The 20643-nt window shown below is 40.5% G+C and overlaps 1 protein-coding gene across 1 annotated transcript in view; it reads right to left on the reverse strand.

Moving 5' to 3' along the window:
• The window catches only part of RASSF9 (Ras association domain family member 9), a 40978-nt gene extending 28077 nt beyond the window's left edge, over positions 1-12901 (reverse strand). The window contains exon 1 of the mRNA XM_058190622.1: positions 12648-12901. Coding sequence (XP_058046605.1) covers positions 12648-12694 — 47 coding nt within the window. The 5' untranslated portion in view covers positions 12695-12901. The remainder of the gene's footprint in view (positions 1-12647) is intronic.
• Between the last annotated feature and the right edge of the window lie 7742 nt (positions 12902-20643).

A 20643-nucleotide genomic window follows, 5' to 3' on the forward strand; every position in this document is an offset into this window, starting at 1 on the left:
ACCTGAATTTATCTCACTTGAACTATGATGGAATAACTGCATAGGGTTGACATAATTGGAAAAGATCTTGGCTTTGGCAACATCAGCAAAATGGAGCAAAGATAGCAAGAAGTGAAGCACAGTTCTAATATTCCACTAATTATGAATGATATTAGCATATCAAGTGATGCCAACAAATTCCATTAGTGCAAAACTGTCTACACAGATACAATCTCATACTGAAGTTCTTTCTGAATATTTCCTTACTCCTTATAATCATCTGTGTGGAAAAAGATCCTCCTACCTTTCTTATACAGAGAAAGTGATATTTTTGCTATCAGATCATATTTGTATTTGTTAATTAGATTTACATGTTACCTTATCTCTTGATATCGGATGTTCAGTCATGAATTGATCAATTCCCTAATTTAACATGGAGAATCTTCTGTATTAATACTTTGAAGTTTAATTTGTCTGTTTTACATCTTGCTTTATGTAGATCTCATAAAATGGCTTATAGTCATGCACTTAATAAACTTGATAACAAGATCCTATTCCTTCATGCTTTTTGTTATTTATTTGTAAACTACCCCATTTATACATCTTCTAAGCTTTGTACAAGGAAGAAAAATATCTGAAAACAACATAACATAACATAAAGAGATCTATGGCTCGTACCTTAATAATGTTTAGGAATATATTAAAAGCCAGGATATATTCCAAGGCTTTGAAACAGGGTGGGGGTTGAACCTGTGTCAGATGGGTATCTTGCTTATTATATGAGTGTTTGACCTACCTTTGATATTACAGTTTGTATGTTTCATATTTTTTTCTTACTTTTTAAATTGTAAACTATTTGGAGTCTCTGAGAGTTGGACAATCTGCAAATTGTACAAATAAGTTGTAAAAATAATAAAAAACTAATAGCATTGATAGCTATTGTTGGTTGCAGCTATTACAGTGAATATGTGAAAAGCTTTAAGGAAATTATACATTGTTCATAAAATTGTGGGTTATACAGGTATACTTACAAAGTCACAGTAACAAAAATGTCTCAGTATTTTCTTGAGAGGAAAATGTCATTTACTAAAGTTTATCAACTTTTAAACTTTTCTCAGTATAAAAATAGTTCCTGAACCTAATCATAATACTCTGGATGAGTCCTCCACCCTTTAATCTAAGCCCCTCTAAGGCAATAGTGCCAAAGGTGTCTTAGCTCTTCCAGGAACTACAAACAATTAAGCCTGATACAAGAACCTATCAAGTCCCTGAGATCACAAAGATATAAAATTCAAAGCTAGAAGACTAAAAAATAACTGGGATACTCCACTGCAAGAGATGAGTTCTGACCAGTTTTTGTTCAAAACAGAATTGGATCAATGTCCACTTCAGCTGAGATTCATCTCTTTTTTTACCCTGGATTACCCAGTTGCTGTCCCTTTATCACAGTGGTGGGTTTCTACTGGTTTGCCGCGGTTCGCGCAAACTGGTAGTAGTGGCGGCGGGAGGCTCTGCCCACCTGCCTGGACATCATCATGGACACTCTGCACATGCACAGAAGCACTGTGAGAGAAGCAAGCGAGCACACATGCACACTCACAGTTCTGAACTACTGCAACCCACTACTCAGGGGTGAAATGCTCCGGGTTCAGACCGGCTCACCCAATCCGGTAGCGATGGCAGCTGGTGGTTCGGAGAACCAGTAGCAAAAATCCCTGGCCCCACCCCTTGCCCCTCCTGAGCTGCACCATCATCAGAGGTTTGTTTTTTTTACTTTTAAAAGCATCTTTTCTTCAGCCAAAAAAGGCTTTTAAAAGTTAAAAAAAAAGCCTTTGATGATTGTGTGGCTCAGCTGGGATCATCAGAACCCTTTAAAAGTTTTTTTGTAACAACCTCTTCAGCCAAAGAGGTTTTAAGAAAAAAGATTTTAAAAGGCTCTTCTGGCAATCCCAGATAAGTTTCCTCATCATCACAGGCTTCTAAAATCACTTTTTTAACAACCTCTTACAACAACCCCCTCCCCACTTACCTAATTACTGCTCCTTTCAGGCTCACTAAGCCTTGTAATCAGTTGCATCAGCTAGCAACTGAATCTGCCTGCCTGCAATCCATTTCCTCAGTGAGCAACTCAGTCTGCCTGCCTCCAATTGGTAAGTAAATGAGGTGGGGGGGCTTTAAAAAATAGTTAATTTGGTTTTTTTTAAAGGAGTTGGTTTTTTTAGACAGCAATTTTTTTAGATAGCAATTTAAAGTTAAGGAAGTTTTAAATTTAGCTGCTTTTATCTAAAACAGGGGTCTCCAACCTTAGTAACTTTAAGGCTTGTGGATTTCAACTCCCAGAGTCCCTCAGCCAGCAAAGCTGGCTGAGGAACTCTAGAAGTTGGAGTCCACAAAGTTTCTAAGGTTGGAGACCCCAGATCTAAAAAATATAAATAAAATAAAATAATAAAATAAAATAAAATATTTGTGCAGCTTTCTGAGATTTGGTGTGTTTCTGTAGTGTTTCACTCTAACTACACAAACACACAAAATCTCACAAAGCTGTATGTGGCATTTTGTGTGTGTATGTGAGAGAGAGTCAGTTGAGTTGTGTTGTGGATGTGTAAAGTGTGAAAGATGGTTTTTGAGCTTTTTGTGGCCGTGTGAGGTTCCTGCTTGTTGGAGGGGCCATTTTGGGTGAAGTGCAGCTGGTTTTACACTGTGTGTGAGTCAGTTGTGTTGTGTTGTGTTGTGTTGTGTTGTGTTGTGTTGTGTGTGTATAAAGTGTGAAAGTTGGTTTTTGGTACCTCTTATTGTTTTGTATACTTTGTTTATTATTTTTATTATTTATTGTTATTGGCCACCCCCACGCCCATCAATTAAGCCATGCCCACAGAACAGGTAGGGAAAATTTTTAGATTTCACCCCTGCCACTACTGCTTTGTTTACTGAAAATACAAATTTCCTGCCCTTCACCTTTAACTGCTTGCTCCATAAGGACGGGTCCTTCCTTAGTTTCTTTCTCTGACCATTAAGTGACTGCAGGCTCCTGCCCCTCTTGTCTGATTGTTTCCTAGTCAGTATCTCTTCTCCTATTTCCTCAAATGGTTATGGGCTATGAAAACAAAAAGTAGTTCTATCTCTCTCCTCTTCTCCAAGCCCTCCTTTTAAGCCCACAAAGCAGGGGTGAAATGCTCCCGGTTCAGACCGGATCGCGCAATCCGGTAGCGATGGGGGCAGGTAGTTCAGAGAACCGGTAGCAAAAATCCCTGCCCCCCCCCAAACACTGCCCAGCCTCGCTGCTCCTCTTCTCTGTCCCTGAAGCGCTCGGTGGTGATATAGCTGCAAACGGCCTTAAATGACTGCCACCGCACTTCAAAGGGCCGCACTACAGCTGATCAGCGCTGTAGGCAGCTAGTAGACCAGGGCCTCTATTTTTAAAGAAGGTAGACTGGGGCCTGCCAAAAAAGGCACTTGGGGCCTGTCAGTAAAAGGCAATTGGTAGACCGGGGTCTGTTTTTAGAGAAGGTAGACCGGGGCCTCTCAGTAAAAGGCAATTGGTAGACGGGGGCCTCTATATTTAAAGAAGGTAGACTGGTGCCGCCCAAGTTTTCTATACCTTATTATTTTTATTATTTATTATTATTGACCATGCCCATTCAGTCACCTGACCACCAAGCCACACCCACCAATTAAGCCACGCCCACAGAACTGGTAGGGAACATTTTTAGATTTCACCCCTGCCACAAAGTGTCTATAAATCGGGTGGCAGTGGGTTCCACTTACCTTCGCAACTGATTCAGAACTGTGAGAGTACATGTGCGCGTGCTCACTTTGCTCATGCATGGCACTTCTGCGCATGCGCAGAGCATCCATGATGACGTCCAGGCGAACCGGTAGAGGTGGGCGAAGCCTCCCACCACCACCACTACCGGTGCGCCTGAAACGGGGTGAACTGGTAGAAACCCATCCCTGCAGCCAGCCCTTTCTTGGGAATCTTCTGATTCTCCCCTCTAATATCCTGTATGTCTGATGTGGGAAAAGCTGAATCATTTCCCCCTGGTTGTTCTCTTGGTACATACAATGAATACAGGAGCGGTTGCTTTCTCTTGCCCTGGTCGCCTGTGTACTCTTTTAGGAAATATAGAAAATTCCAAAGGAAGAGATATAGACTCTCATTTTAATATGTGTTCAATATAAAATACATTATTGGCCAAGTGTGATTAGACACAAAAGGAATTTGCCTCCGATGCATAAGCTCTCAGTGTACAAGCAAAATAATACTTTGATATTATTATAATTATTGATAATAATGTCAAGGATGGAAAATCAGGAAGCATATGCTCTGTACAAGAATTTGAAGTATTAAAGGTCAAAGCACATAGGTGGTCAATGGAATTCAAGGTAGGCTGGATTGAGATCTCTTGTGGATGTGAAGGGACTTGAGACTTATGATAACCTTGACCCTTTCCTCAGGCTCAGCTTGGTCATCTCCTACATAACTTGTAACCATTAAGAGTTCATTCCTGTTTTTTTGCTATAAGGTCATGAAAACAAAGTCATAAGCATTAAAAAATCAAAGTTCTTTGTTCAAGGTATAAAAGTGATCAGGTGATTGTATCTCTCCATTATCTACTGAGAATCTCTTTGAATTAAAGATGTAACTTTTCCCAGAACAAACTATATTTATAGAATTGCAATAACACTTAGACTTATATATTGCTTCACAGTGCTTTATAGCCCTCTCTGAGCAGTTTACAGAGTCAGCCTATTGCCCTCAACCATCTGGGTCCTCATTTTACCAACCTCGGAAGGTTGGAAGGCTGAGTCAACCTTGAGCCTGGTGAGATTCGAACTGCCAAATTACAGGCAGCCGGGAGTCAGCAGAAGTAGCAGTACTGGAGTACTGCATTATAACCATTGCATCACCACAGCTCTTCTGTCTCCCTGTATCCAACCTTTATAACATATGAGCTGGAAACAATTGTCCTACATGGCAAACTCTGGAAGTTTCAGTACAGCACTTATCAAATGCTGTAAATGGCTGTTTTATTATTAAAAAACCCAGCATTTTATGTATCTCCTCCCCATCTCTGTACCACATCAGCTATTCTCAAGGAAACATTCAATTAAATTTAGTTAATATTTTTTCAAGAATGAAGAGTAATGTCTTAAATATTTATTCTGACACCATAATTAGACTCTTAGACTGGAAATGCAATCTGCATCTAAGATAGTTTATCTAGCAACAAAACACTGTGAACCAGAAAGCCCTGAATCTAAATTTGAGTCCTAGCTAAATAGAATACACTGACTTGTTTGTTTCCTTATTTATAATTCCCATTTCTAAGGCTGTCCACTGGTACATAACTTTGTTCAACACTTTGGCTTCCAGCTATTTCTTAAACATTTTCATAAATCCTGGTGAAGTAGGCCAATGAATGAATTCATGGCCAATGAATATAGAATTCCATCCTTTGGTGTCCTATTTACATGAAGCAGCCTTAAAAGGTAACCTGAGATTAATTGATGGTTGCCTCTCTAATTCATAAGGAAGCAGTGGGAATTGATGTTTGCATGTTGTTTGTAATTACAGCGTTTGCATATTACGATGGCTAAGATAATGTCTGTAAAATATACCTTTAAGTATTTTTTATTCTTATGTGTTCATGGAACTTTTGTCCCCTTATGATGTGAGTAAATAATAATTTTCTGAATATATTTAGCTACTTAATGCCTAAAGGAGCTGCTGTCTTTTAACCTGTGATCCCATGTTTAAAAACTAGGACAGATTCACACAGATGTCTTCTTTGCTCCTGATTCAGTTTTTCAATATTCACCCTGTAGTACAGAGACACACTGACATACAGGTGAGTGTTTTTCACATACCTCACAAATGGCCTCTTAGCAACCATTCAAAGTTATGACGCACTCCTCCAAAGGTACTTACAACCTGATTTTAAAGTTTCAATGGCCGCACCTCCCTAGGTGGTCACCCAATAGCATATTGGGTACTTAGCAACTGGCTTACCTTTATGATCATTTACAGCCACCTGCAGTCATGTGACCATGAGTTTTGACATTTTTGCCAGTTTTCAGCATTTACTTATAGTTTCCAGCAACAACAACAAAATCAATTGGACAAGACAGATTTGCTTAATGACCACCATGCTCACTGAATGACCATTGTGTTTGCATAACAACCACCACAAAATAAGTTGTACAATTGGGTGCAGTCACATGGGGACCCACTTAACTACGGCAATGACTTACAGCCATAATTCTGGGATCAATTATAGCCATTAGCCAAGGGTACCTATTATCTCCTCCTAATGTGAAAGTTTAGTATTTAATTAAACTCTATTGGCAGAAAGTGAAGAGGAACTAAAGAGTCTCTTGATGCAGGTGAAGGAGGAGAGTGCAAAAATTGGCTTGAAACTCAACATTAAGAAAACTAAGATCATGGCATCCGGTCCTCTCAATTCCTGGCAAATAAATGGGGAAGAAATGGAGGTAGTGACAGATTTTATTTTCCTGGGCTCCAAGATCACTGCAGATGGGGACTACATTCAAGAAATTAAAAGACAATTGCTCCTGAGGAGGAAAGCTATGGCAAATCTAGACAGCATACTAAAAGACAGAGACATCACCCTGCCAACAAAATTGTGTATAATCAGGGCTATGGTTTTCCCACTTGCAATGTATGGCTGTAAAAGTTGGACCATAACGAAGGCTGAGCACCAAAGAATTGAAGCCTTTGAACTCTGGTGCTGGAGAAGACTCCTGCAAATCTCTTGGACTGCAAGGCGATCAACCCAGTCAGTCTTAAAGAAGATCAACCCTGACTGCTCTTTAGAAGGCCAGATCATAAAGATGAAGCTCAAATACTTTGGCCACCTAATGAGAAAGGAGGACTCGCTGAAGAAGAGCCTGATGCTGGGAAAGATTGAGGGCAAAAGAAGAAGGGGACGACAGAGAATGAGATGGTTGGATGGACTCACTGAAGCAATCAGCATGAGCTTAAATGGACTCTGGAGGATGGTAAGGGACAGAAAGGCCTGGAGGAACATTGTCCTTGGGGTTGCAATGGGTCGGACATCACTTCGCAACTAACAGCAACAACACTGTGAAAGTTTAGGCTATTTTTATTATATGGATGACCCACTGAAGTAGAGTTTATCATTCTTTGGCATACCATCTAGAAGGATTTCAATTCTGAATTGATCTAGTTTGTTTTAACAAAGGATTTACAATCCAACTATATGTCATTTACAATCTTATTATTATGATTCAATGTACTAGATCTTAAATTTTGCAGCTCTTATAGACTAATAGTTTAAATTCAGAATGAAATATCATAGGGCTTACAGTCCACTTATCAGATGCTAAAGAATACAAAGGAAATAGACCTCAATGTGTTCATTAATACCACACAGAAGAAAACGGGAATAATGAACTTTGAATAGTTATGAATAGCATTTAAGAACCTAAACATTTGGTGGATATTTCTGCTTTTACCTTAGTTTCAGCTACACCACAATCTAATTTATTTAGATGTGCACCCAAAACTGGATGTAGAGTTCATATTAACCATAATTAAATTACAAAAGTTGGATGAAAAAGACTGTTCATTTCCTGATGTGATACCAGTTAACATAGTATTATGTTATTTAGCAGCTACACTAAATTTCAATCCATTTCATAAAAACCACATAGAAGTTCTTGCAATCCCTATTAATTATACTTAAAGGGCAAACATTCTTGATAATTTCATAAAAGAAATGGAAACTTCTAAGAAATTCATCAGTGATCTAGTCAAGAATTGAACCCACATTTTGGCCATTATACAAGCAATATTTTTCCAGGTCATTGTGACAATTTAAGACATCTACACTGATTTCTACAATTTAATATATATTGTACTGATAATGATCAGATGGGAATATATGAAGGGCAGAAGTAGCTGTTCCTGAGCTCTTTTGCATATAATTTGTAAAGAAAGACATTACCATAGGACTTTGATGAAAAGAATGTGTGATTCGATAAAATTTATCTTGTTTTACTGATTGCATTCATAACATAGTGTTCCAGTCAGTTTATCATTCTTGAAAAAAAATCTACAGTTGTTTAACTGTTCACAGGCCTTTCTAACACATAACTTTTAAAAATAAAACTTTCTTGATCTGTGTAGTTTCCACAATACATAATTTTTAAAGAGTTAACAAAAACTAAAATACTTTTTGGATCTTTGCTCTGTAAGTATTCCCAAAAATGCAGTATTACCTCTTTTTTATGGAAATACATTCATTTGGGTTACATTATTTACAAATGAATTAAATTTGATTTAATTTGTTTTATGAACAATCAGACCACAATGAATTCTGCCTACGGTTTCAGTGATCTCCAATTTTAGAGAGTATGGCATTTTAAAATAAGAGTCGTAATTGACTTATCTTATACTTCTAAGAGAAGCATTCATGTTTCTCTAGAAGACATATGTACTGCTTCCTCACTTAAAACTTTCAAATGAATCTTCAATTTGTAATCAGCCTTTTTTTATTATTAAGTATTTATTTCTGACTATATTGCCTGTAAAAACTGTGAACATTTTCATGTCCTGCTTTTTCTATCTGTTCTCTATAGGTAAAGAAGCATTTTCATTCAGGGCCTATTTTTGGTATCACAGGTATAAGAAAATAAATGTTTCACAGTTCAATTCATTTATCTATAAGTATTTTATTCACGAACCATTAAGTTGATTCTTACTCTTTCTCTGGATTATGTAAGCTTATCCACAAGTCCATGTAATTTTCTCTACTGGAATGAAATCATTTCCTATCTTCTTCAAATAATACATAATTAAAGGCATGCAGCAAAATATCTTCCTGAAGGTGAAATTAGTTCACTTCCAGATATTACAAACAATGCTTGCCAGTCTCATCCTCAGAAATCAGTCATACTAAGATTTAACTAATGGGGAAAACGCTTTAAAAATGGCTCATTTCTTTGAGTGCCATTTTTATATTAAATACAGTGTGTAAGAGAAGAGAGCAAAATTCTCTCTACTTGGAGATGGTTTTCCTTGTTAACTCTCAGCCCAGCTCTAACACTTGGATTTGCATATTAATAAGCAAAAAGCAGACTCATCCCCCCCTCCCCCGCTCCCCAGTGGAGTGTTCCAGTTCAGGTTCTAGTCAGTCAGTCAGTCATGTTCCATTCTGAGATCCTATTTCATTCTGGGTCCCACTCCACTTCAGCATTTTTTAAATTCTTTTCCACCACAGGCATTTAGTACTCAATGGCTATCGAGCAAGCACAGGCCTTCATTTGGCAGCATCAGAAGGATTGTTCCTTTAGGTTTCAGCAGGAAACAATAAGTTGATTTATTTCTGTACCTCATGTGTTTCCATGATGTACATGTTCAAACTTAACTATTTTTTTTTTATCCCGGCCTTCTATAACTTACATGTATGTCAGAATTCAGTGGCTGAGCATGCTAATAGAGGGAGTGATATGGCATTCATGCTAAGACAAGTCATACATTTCATGTTTGTTTTCAACTTATCTCTTTTTCCTCAAGTGCTGTTGAAAACAAACACAACTAACTATAGTTGATTGCTCTTATTACATTTCATCTCCTACATGATTTGCTGCCCTTATCTGAAGCAAGCTTTATTGTTGTAGCACTGAGAGTCAGATATGCATAATTTTCAACTTTAAGTCTCTCAAGTAAGACGTCCTTCTCAAAAATCTAACCTTCTTAATAAATCAGTCCAGTAAAAAGAAGACTGTAATTTATGAATAACTCTATATTATAGCATATCCCATAGAGAGAGCGCAGTAAGCATCCCATTCTTTGAAAAAGACATGATGGATTGATCATGCTGGTTCTATGCCACATGCTTCTGGAGAAAGTGAACTGTGAAAACATAATATTCTGTTTGATGCAATGGATAATGATCATGATAGCTTGTTTCAACTTTTTGACTGCAGAAAAAGTTGAAACAAGCTCTTAATGTTCTTTAGATAGTTTGTGATATGAAGGTATGATTGGGGATTTTTTGGAAAGCAACATTATCACTTACCAGAAAAAAAGTAAGTGGTAATATTACTTTCCAAAAACATCTCCATTCATGCCTTCATATCCTCACAACTATCTAAAGAATGCTAATGTATCCCATAAATTGTGTAGTCAAAATGTGAAAAACCACAATTGTTTTAGAACCAGACTGACAACCACTGCTAAAATCACTCTATTTAAAATAAAAATAGCTGGATCAGTATTTAGTTTTCATTCCTCATATGTCCTCAGGTGCTGGTTATTAACATAAAAGAATCATAACAGTCTAGCCATATTTATATAATGCAAATTCTAAAACATGTCACTAAAAATTAAAAGGGATTCTGTAACTGAGCATGTCATGACTCTAGGGGTGAGCATTTTTAATGTTACAACTATTTATATAATCCTTGATAATTAAATTTAATATTCATGATAATTCAATAAATCCCACTGTTTGATATACGACAACGAAAAGGCGCCCCCCCCCCACTCTATGTTGCACAGGAACATTTGGCTATTCAGTACAGAAACCCCCAGAATGGATGCAGACAACTTTCTGAACTGATCTAGAAGGCTTCTGCTTATGTTGGTATAATCTCAGATGTGTGTTGAAGAGTAAACACCACAATATTTATTGAAATTGATTAGAATGTATAGATGTTTTGGCCTCACTGGAGGCATCTGGAAAAAAGGGATATCTACACCAATCTGTCACAGTGGGATGATTTCTAAATAAGAATCATAGATAATGATTTGGTTAATGCATTTCTTGCTAGATACGTTTTTTAAAAAATTTGACGTATTGATACATCAATAATTGATATAGCATTTCAAATTTATTTTTAAGACAGTTTCACATATGTTATTTTGAATAGTAAGTAAATCCTACTCATAGCCAAATTAAGTTATGATGCAGCAAAAGCAAGATAATGATGATCTCATTACCATTCCAGCTTTAAAATATCAATTTTCCATCTCTCTTGGCATCTCTTGAATGACCAGACATAGATTTGTAGCAGGAGCAGACTCTTGCCAAATTTGTTACAGTATAGTAGCTCACTGAAGGATGCTTCTGTCTACTTCATGTTCTTCATTACTATGATGATTTAAAGGAGTAAAAGTGATCAGGGAGAATAAGATAAACGCAGACCAGATTCTTCAGGCTTTAATAACAATTTCTTTTCCAGGGAAACCAGGGTTAGGGTTATCCCCATCTCATTTCAAATAACCCAGAATAATTCTAGCCAAGTATAAAACTTTGGACCCTGCTGTAGTTACTACTCAGAAGTAATTTCCAGTGTGTGCAACAGTTATGTGGATTCATGCTTGTGTAAATTTATACATAATTATAATCTAAATCAATTATTATTGCCGGTATAAGATTCAACATAAAGTAGAAAACAGCTCTCAAAATATTGCTTGGTCTACAGCTCTTAATATCATTGGAATATATCTATCTTCTAGCAATATCATTTTATCATTTATGAATGCCAGCACAATGCTGAAGAAAAGCCAAGGTACAGGCAGGTACTGCAAAAGACCAGAATACATTAATTGGGAAAACAGGAAAGTTTTCATTATGAAGGATATATTTTTCAACAGAGTCAAAATAGAAACAAAACTCTAATCGGGATTACAAAAACCAGAAGAAGAGGAACTAAGGCAACACAGAGATCCCCACATTAACCTCGCCCTCCCCTTTTGCCGAGGTTAGGGTTGAATCACTCTCACACCAATTGCACAGGATGGTATTCCTTCCAACACACTTCAAAATGTATAGCACACCAACAGTTAAAAATAATTACAAAATTTCAAAGCATGCAATTTTCGGGGGGGGGGGGGAGAGAAGACGGGTAAAAAGAAGCACAATGGGAAGACAGGGGAGGTGGGCAGAGAGAAACTAACAGAAGCCCTCAGTGTCATACACCCCTAGACATCTTAAACTTTATGTTCCTTGGAAAACAACTCCTCCTCCTGGGAGCGCTCAGGAAAACTTTGGAAATAGTTTAGGTAGCCAGCAAGTGTTGTTGTTGTTTTAATCCTAATGTTGCGAATCTTCGCCGTTTGCAGCAGGACCAACAGTCACCCCATTCCGCTCCCCGCCTCATTTTAAAATAACAGCGCTTTGACGTTTGTCATGAACTTTCGTTCCAACCTGGGATATTCTGCAATCATCCATTCATCCAGGACGACATTTTAGAAATAATCATCTCTTCCAAGGCTCAGTTCGCAGGCCAGGTGAATAAGGCGATTGCGCTGCTAGGTACACAGGCCGATTTTATACTCTGCTCCCCCACCCTCTCTATTTCCCTTTTGAAAAGAGCAGGCGTAGGAGGAGAGAAACTTTGGAAAGTTTTGAAATTCCTTTGGGAGAAACTCACTTCTACCAGGCAATGGCGGAGCAGAGGTAAAGTGGGTAGCGGAAGGTATACGACCCCTCCCATCACCACCACTTCAGAGGCATTTGTTTCCAAAAAACATATGTTAATCTTTGGAATACGCGGAGATCTGGGATAAAACTGGGACAGGCTGGACATTTTGCTGGAAAAGAGACGAGTAGATCCTCCGACGAAAACAAACCCCGCGCACTACGATCCAGAGTTGAGTGTTTCAGTCCTCGCCTTACCTATTTTTGTGGCGGGTCTTTAAGAGATTCCTTCCAAAGGGAGACATGGTGAGTCCCAAAGGCAGCAGGAGAACATCAAACTCGGGGACTAGGCTAGTGGGAGCAGTGGATGAGCTGTCTCCTTGCGCGCTTTCTGTTGCTGCTGCTGCTCCCGCAGCCGCCGATCCAGCTTGTTAATAGTCACCCGGCGTAGAAGTTGTGCAATCCGTTGCTAACTTTGAACTCCTGCCTCTTGTTGCTGCTGCTCTTTTGGAGCCCTGCCCAGTTGCGAGCTGGAAGGAGGCATTTAGGACAGGGAGAAGGGAATGAAAGCAAGAACAAAGGGAGGGGGAGGGAAAAAGTGAGTGGGGGGGGGGGACTCTAATTAGATGCTCTTTCTGACTTCACTAATGAAACACCCATAGCTTGGCGAAAACTCAAGACTTGCACTGGCCAGGAAAGACCTTCCCTGAAAATGTACAGGGAAGTCATGGCAAACCTACCCTACGGTTTATCCTTTCTGAGCCAAGGATGACCTTGTCTCTCGTAGTTCAGGTGGTCTTCCTCTTGTCCAGATGAACTTATTGAAAATCCAACCTGATTAGCAAACTTTTGAGCTTCATTGAATTCTCCATCAGAAAAAGAGGGAAAGCGGGAAAATAGACGGAGAAAGGAAAAAGAGGAAGCTCAGGTGAAATTGCAGCAGACTCAGATATGATTCCTATAGTCCAGAGGTCTTCAAACTTGGCAGCTGGAAGTTGAAGTCCACAAGTCTTAAAGCTGCCAAGTATGGGGACCCCTACTTATAGTCTGTTGCTAGTGTGCAATATAGTTTAAGTTTACATACCACAGTGGCTGGCTTCACTGTGGTTTGTTTGGGTAAAGCAAGTCACTGATGTATAAATTCTGGTTTATGTCTTAGTATGCATGTGAACACAGTCATTGTGATATATTTTTTTAAAAAAAGAACTATGGGGAAACAATACATGGCATAGCACAGCATGCTAGATCAATCAAATAGGTCCTAATAGAGAAAAAGAAAAATGTGCTTGTCCTTAAATTAGCAGAATTATGAATGAATTTTATTCCAATACCAGGTAAAATTGCAGATTATACTTTCCCATTAAACCACATTTCCTCTTTTCGTTCCTTGGAAGAATGCCTGAGGGGACTATGAGAAGTTGGACTAGTGACCAAAGAAATATCTTTCCCAGCTCTAGTGATTTGCACTTTTATGTAATACCATATTTTTCCCATTAACCAACTGGAGGATATGAGATCACAGGTTTTCCATTGCTAATGTCAGCAGATTTTTTTTTCCAGGGACTAGGCTGTAGGAGCAGGAAAAAGTAGATGGGCCTTCCTGACAGTTTCATGGACCATAATTTTGCAAACAACATCTAAAAGACTGTCAGCATGTTATTGTTGTATGATTATTCATAATTTATTTTCTTGGGTTGGGTACTTTTAATCCTGTTTTCACGGGATTAAATAATAGATGTTAGTCTCTCTCTATATATATATCTACAGAGAGAGAGAGAGAGAGAGAGAGACATTGGTTATGAATTATGATAGATAGATAGATAGATAGATAGATAGATAGATAGATAGATAGATAGATAGACAGACAGACAGACAGACAGACAGACAGACAGACAGGTTATGGATGATAGCTAGCTAGCTAGCTCGCTGGCTGGCTGAAGGATGATAGATAGATAGATAGATAGATAGATAGATAGATAGATAGATAGATAGATAGATAGATAGATAGACAGACAGACAGACAGACAGATGGGCAGGCAGGCAGGATTTTTAGATAGTAACAACTGAAATACAGTTCTTAAGTCATTGGTAGCAGTTGTTCCATTTTTGCCTGCTTTGCTCACCTGAAGTACTAAACAACAACAAGATAATTAGGGACCTAGAAGCTGAATTTTATAAAGAGATACTGAAGGATCTGGGAACGTTCATGATAAGAAAAGACACATGATGAAGTATGATAGGATAGGACCCTCCAAACAACTCAGGGGAAAGGAAACTATAAGAGTAATTTCAAGACCTGACTCTCTTGCTTTGAATATTTGATTCCAAATAATTAATTTAAACTACTGGAAAGTCAATTCCAACTGAATGTTAAATTCTGTAACAGTTAAGAGCAGCTTGACAGTAGAAACATTTACCCAGACAGCTAGTGGCTTCATTGGATATGCTCACACACAACAAGCTAGACAGACAATTTGGATTCCTGGAATCAGGAGAGCAATGGAATGAAGGACCCAAATGTTCACTCCCAAGATGGTGACTAAAATATTTTAGCACTTTGTGAGACAGATAGAAAGAGCACATCCTGAGCAATATAAATCTTGCATTTTGGAAAACATCTGTGATGCTTTGCATACTCACTAATTAAGAGATACACTTTAAGACTCAATGGACATAGTAGGATCATGGACACTTAATGCAGGAAGTATGAAAGGGAACATGTGCATGTTGTTTAAGAAGTTACATATTATGTAGACCCTCTGGGAAAGGTGTAGAAGAAGTCTTTACTTTGAAAGTTAATTATATACATGACTCAAGCAATCACAAGTTATTTACCCTTCCTGTGTTTATTTACCCATATGATTAGAGTACAAAGCTGCTTTTAGGGCCCATTCCATTGCTGGACTGCCATGAGAGCATAATTCAGTTGGAGTCTTACCATTCTGTTTCACCAATGGGGTATACTTAAAATGGGAGCATATCCAGGCTCCTATTATCTTCCTGTAGTACTTGAGATAATTTTTTCTTCTTTTTAAAATGTTGATATATTTTCCAGTTTGGGTACATGGATTTCAACTTTTAATCCTCATTATAAATTATTATGCTATCCCCAAGCTTGAAATATGAACTTTTTAATATATTATTTGTCAAATAACTTGAGTACATTGAGTATGTCCAATGCTTTGAAGCAAAATTTCCAAGCCTTCCTGCATGTAGGATAGCAATAGCATTTAGACTTATATACCACTGCTTTACAACACTCTCTAAGTACTTTACAGAGTCAACATCTTGCCCTCAACAAATGTAGGTCCCCATTTTACTGACCTTGGAAGGATGGAAGGCTGAGTTAATCTTTAACTGGTTAGGATCAAACTCTTGGCAGTGGGCAGAGTTAGCCTGCATTACTGCATTCTAACCACTGTGCTACCACTACCTAACCCTCAATTACTTCCAGCAATTAGGCACTTCTTAACCACTGTGCCACCACAGTTTCTATCCTAGGATGCCACTGTTGCTGCTGCTTCCCATTCCAGGAATCCCATCACCGAATATACTGTTTTGGCACACCAGTTACAGAAAAGAATGCAGACAGACCTCTCAGTTCTCCTTATACCACATAATTTCTAGGTGAATTGGTAGCAGGATGGGAAATTCAGAACCCCAGCTGAATATATAGGAAATTTGCAGTGCCACTGGAGAGAAGAGAAGAGTTGTGTGGGCCTTCTTTCCATTTTCTTCTGAGTGATGCTAAATGATCTGATCTTCCCAAAACAAGGAATATGTTGTGACCCAGGCCCAAGTAGATAGTAGGAAACTCAGTCAGTGAAAAAACAAACAAACTTTATTCGAGCAGCTGAGAATTACTTCATACTATTCTCAGCATAGTTCAACTAAATTAAACCAAATTCCTCCCAACACAAATTCCTCAGTCCTATCACAAACCTTGGTCCAATTAGGCAAACTGTCAAAGGCCTTTCTTGGCAAACGTTCAGAAGACACCGATACAAATATAAATGCAAGAAGAAGAAGCTACCAGAATTGTTTTCCAGCAAAGCCCAAACACCATTGCTGGTCTGTTTTAAGCCTTATGGAAGGGGCCAATCATTTCTTGGCCCTACTCACAAGTCATCCTCTGTGCTTGAGCTGCTCTTGCCTTCTGGCAGCTCTTCTCATGCGTGCATTAGGAACAGGCTCCTCCTCTTCCTCTTCATCACTACTATCAGTCTCTGGAGGCTCTGGACTCTGCACCTCACTCCCCGATGGCCTTGGCTCCACCTCAGCCTCCGACGCAGAGCCCTCATCCGGGCCTTCCCCAGCCTCATCGCTGTCCAACTCCATTGCCAGCTCCGCAGGCTGCTGGCAGACCACAACAAAATAGCTTTCTTCAGAGCCAGATTTAATATTTTTCCACCAGCACTTTTCCAGGGTAGGTATAAGAGAACACCAATAGCAGAACAGGTATGTATATGTGGTAAAGGAAAAGTCGAAGATATCTCACATGTTTTATTGTACCATAAGTTATACAGAGTATGTAGGTCAACATATATTTTCCCCTTACTTGAGAGATTGCCAGGGAGGACAGACAACTTTTATGTAGGCTTTCTCCTCCAAGACTCAAACCTGGCTACTATGCGTGCAGTGGCAAAATTCTGTGTCACTGCAATGTCCACAAGAAAAAAATTGGTTACAGAATTATAGATGTCAACTTGTGCCAATTTTCTGGAGCTATCTATAACAATTTTTGGAACAATACATTTACTCACATACTTATCGGCTCTCCACTCATGTAAATTAGGGAATTATCCTAACGGTTTGAGATCATGTATTTTTATAACAGGGATGTTATTATTCACAATTAGTGTTAGTATTAGATTGTACAATGTGTTGCTTGAAATAGATTCGGAAAAGGATTTGGTAAAGGACTGTATGATAAAATGGGCACAGAATATTCAGGAACCAATAACGTTGGCAACATGGGAGAAAATCTGGGTTAGAAATGTTAAGTTTACACAAGCACAGAATCTAAGGGGAAATTTTTATAAGATGTTTTATAGATGGCACTTAGATCCCAAAAAATTATCATGTATGTATCCTGATATCCAAGCAAAATGTTGGAGATGTGACTGTGATGATGCTACATATTTTCATATTTGGTGAAATCAAGGCTTTTTGGATAAGAATTTGGTGGATTATTCAAAATGTCCTGAAGAAGAAGATAAAGTTCCTGCCACAATTTTTCCTTTTGAGGATTATAACGGATTGTACAGTGACTGAGATTAAATTGATTTTGAACTTAATAACAGCAGCAAGGCTGTTGATTGGACAATATTGGAAGAAAAAAGAGTTACCTACAATAGAAGAATGGATATTGAAAGTTACTAACTTGGCTGAGATGGCTAAATCTCAGCCTTTTTGAAAGACAATACGCAGGAAAGATATTTAATTGAATGGAAAAAATGGATTGATTATTTACAAAACAGATATCAGATTAAGAGATATCAGATTGCCTTTGAATAATTAGGATGTATTATTTTATATAATGGGGGGGTTAGGAAATGAAAAGATTTGGATGAGGTTAATTGGATTAGAAGGGAAAATTTTATTCTATGTTTGGTTTATGTATAACAATACATTGTGATTGACCCGGGAAGCCAGGTGGGGGGGGGGAAGGGAGGGGGGAAGGGGGTTTTGCGGGTGGGAAAAGGGGGAAAAATGTTTTAGTTTGTTAAAAAAAATTCAATAAAAAAAACATTAGTGTTAGTATTAGGGTAGGGGTGGCGGGGTGGCGGTTATCATTAAGGAGAGTCTCGAGCCGAGGGAAACCACTGTGCTTCAGATAGCTGGGTGTGAATCCCTCTACGTGAAGTGGGGTCATAGGACTCAGGTGGGCTTGTTGGTCACGTACCTGGCTCCTTGCTGCATGACAACAGCCCTGCCTGAGCTGTTGGAGTTGCTGGCCGGGTTGGCAGTTGAAACCCCTAGACTGTTGGTCATGGGGGATTTCAATTTGCCATCAGCCGGCGTCTTTGCATCTTCGGCAGCTCAGGAGTTCATGGCTTCCATGACGGCCATGGACCTGATTCAAATAATTGACGGCCCTACCCACGTTGGGGGAGGCACCCTAGACTTGATTTTTATCTCTGGCCAGTGGTCTAATGATCTGGTTTTAAATGATTTAGTTGTTGAAACTTTGTCATGGTCAGATCATTTTCTCCTTCGTCTAGACTTTCTGACCGCTACCCACCACCGCAGGGAGACAGAACCAATGCGCTGTTTCCGTCCCAGGCGCCTGATGGACCCGGAGAGGTTCCTGACGGAGCTTGGGCCGTTTCCCGAGCACCTGGCCCATGACTCGACTGAAGAACTAGTTGCGGTTTGGGAACGGGCTGCGGCTGGAGCTTTGGACCGTGTCGTGCCTTTGCGGCCTCTGACCCGGCGTCGGTCTCAACCAGCTCCTTGGTTCTCCGAGGAGCTGAGGGAGATGAAGCGCCGGAGAAGACGCCTAGAGAGTGCCTGGAGATCCAGCCGCTCTGAGGCTGACCGGACACTGGTTAGGTCCTATACTAGGACCTACCTAGTGGCAATGAGGGCTGCGTTGCCCACGCTTCCTCCCTCATTGCGTCGGCAGATAACCGCCTGGCCGCCCTGTTTCGGGTGACCTGCTCGCTCCTTCAACAGGAGGGGCGGGAGGACCCCCTACAAGGGCGTGCTGAGGAGTTTAATGGTTATCTATACGACAAAATCGTTCAGCTTCGGGATGGATTGGATCAAAATTGGGTAGATCCAGGCGAGGGTTTTGAGACCCATCTTGTTGAGGTGGTTTGGGATGACTTTGATCCTGTGACTCCCGAGGACATGGACAGGTTGCTGGGTAGGCTGAACGCCACCACATGTTTACTGGATCCGTGCCCCTCCTGGTTAGTACTGGCTACTCAGGAGGTGACACGAGGCTGGCTCCAGGGGATTACAAATGCTTCCTTGCGGGAGGGGGTCTTTCCCGCAACCTTGAAAGAGGCGGTGGTGAGACCCCTCCTTAAGAAGCCTTCCCTGGACCCAGCTGTTTTAGGGAATTACCGGCCAGTCTCCAATCTTCGCTTCACGGCGAAGGTTGTAGAGAGTGTGGTGGCATGTCAGCTACCCCAGTACCTGGATGAAGCTGTCTATCTAGACCCGTTCCAGTCCGGCTTCCGGCCCGGATACAGTACGGAGACAGCTTTGGTCGCACTGGTGGATGATCTCTGGAGGGCCAGGGATAGGGGTTACTCCTCTGCCCTGGTCCTATTAGACCTCTCAGCGGCTTTTGATACCATCGACCATGGTATCCTGCTGCGCCGGTTGGAGGGGTTGGGAGTGGGAGGCCCTGTTTATCGGTGGTTTTCCTCCTACCTCTCTGACCGGATGCAGACGGTGTTGACAGGGGGGCAGAGATCGACTCATGTGTGGGGTACCACAGGGGTCGATTCTATCACCCCTCCTGTTCAACATCTATATGAAGCCGCTGGGTGAGATCATCAGTGGCTTCAGGGTGAGATATCAACTGTACGCTGATGATACTCAGCTGTACTTTTCCACCCCGGGCCACCCCAGTGAAGCTGTCGAAGTGCTGTCCCGGTGTTTGGAAGCCGTATGGGTCTGGATGGGGAGGAACAGGCTCAAACTTAATCCCTCCAAGACGGAGTGGCTGTGGATGCCGGCACCTCGGTACAGTCAGCTGCAGATGCGGCTGTCTGTCGGGGGTGAGTCATTGGCCCCGATGGAGAAGGTACGCAACTTGGGCATGCTCCTGGATGGTCGGTTGTCCTTTGAAGACCATTTGGCAACTGTCTCCAGGAGAGTTTTTATCAGGTTCGCCTGATCCACCAGTTGCGTCCCTTCCTGGACCGGGATGCCTTATGCACAGTCACTCATGCTCTCGTTACCTCTCGCCTGGACTACTGCAATGCTCTCTACATGGGGCTCCCCTTGAAGAGCACCCGGAGACTTCAGCTAGTTCAGAACGTGGCTGCGCGGGTTATTGAGGGAGCGGTTCGGAGCTCCCACATAACATCTATCCTGCACAGACTGCACTGGCTACCTGTTGTTTTCCGGGTGCGCTTCAAGGTATTGGTTACCACCTTTAAAGCGCTCCATGGCTTAGGACCGGGCTATCTACGGGACCGTCTACTGCCGGCCTCTATCTCCCATCGTCCGCACGCTCCCACAGAGAGGACTCCTCAGGGTGCCGTCAGCCAAACAGTGTCGACTGGCGGCCCCC

The sequence above is a fragment of the Ahaetulla prasina genome, chromosome 7 (assembly GCF_028640845.1).
Source record: "Ahaetulla prasina isolate Xishuangbanna chromosome 7, ASM2864084v1, whole genome shotgun sequence".
NCBI lineage: Eukaryota > Metazoa > Chordata > Lepidosauria > Squamata > Colubridae > Ahaetulla > Ahaetulla prasina.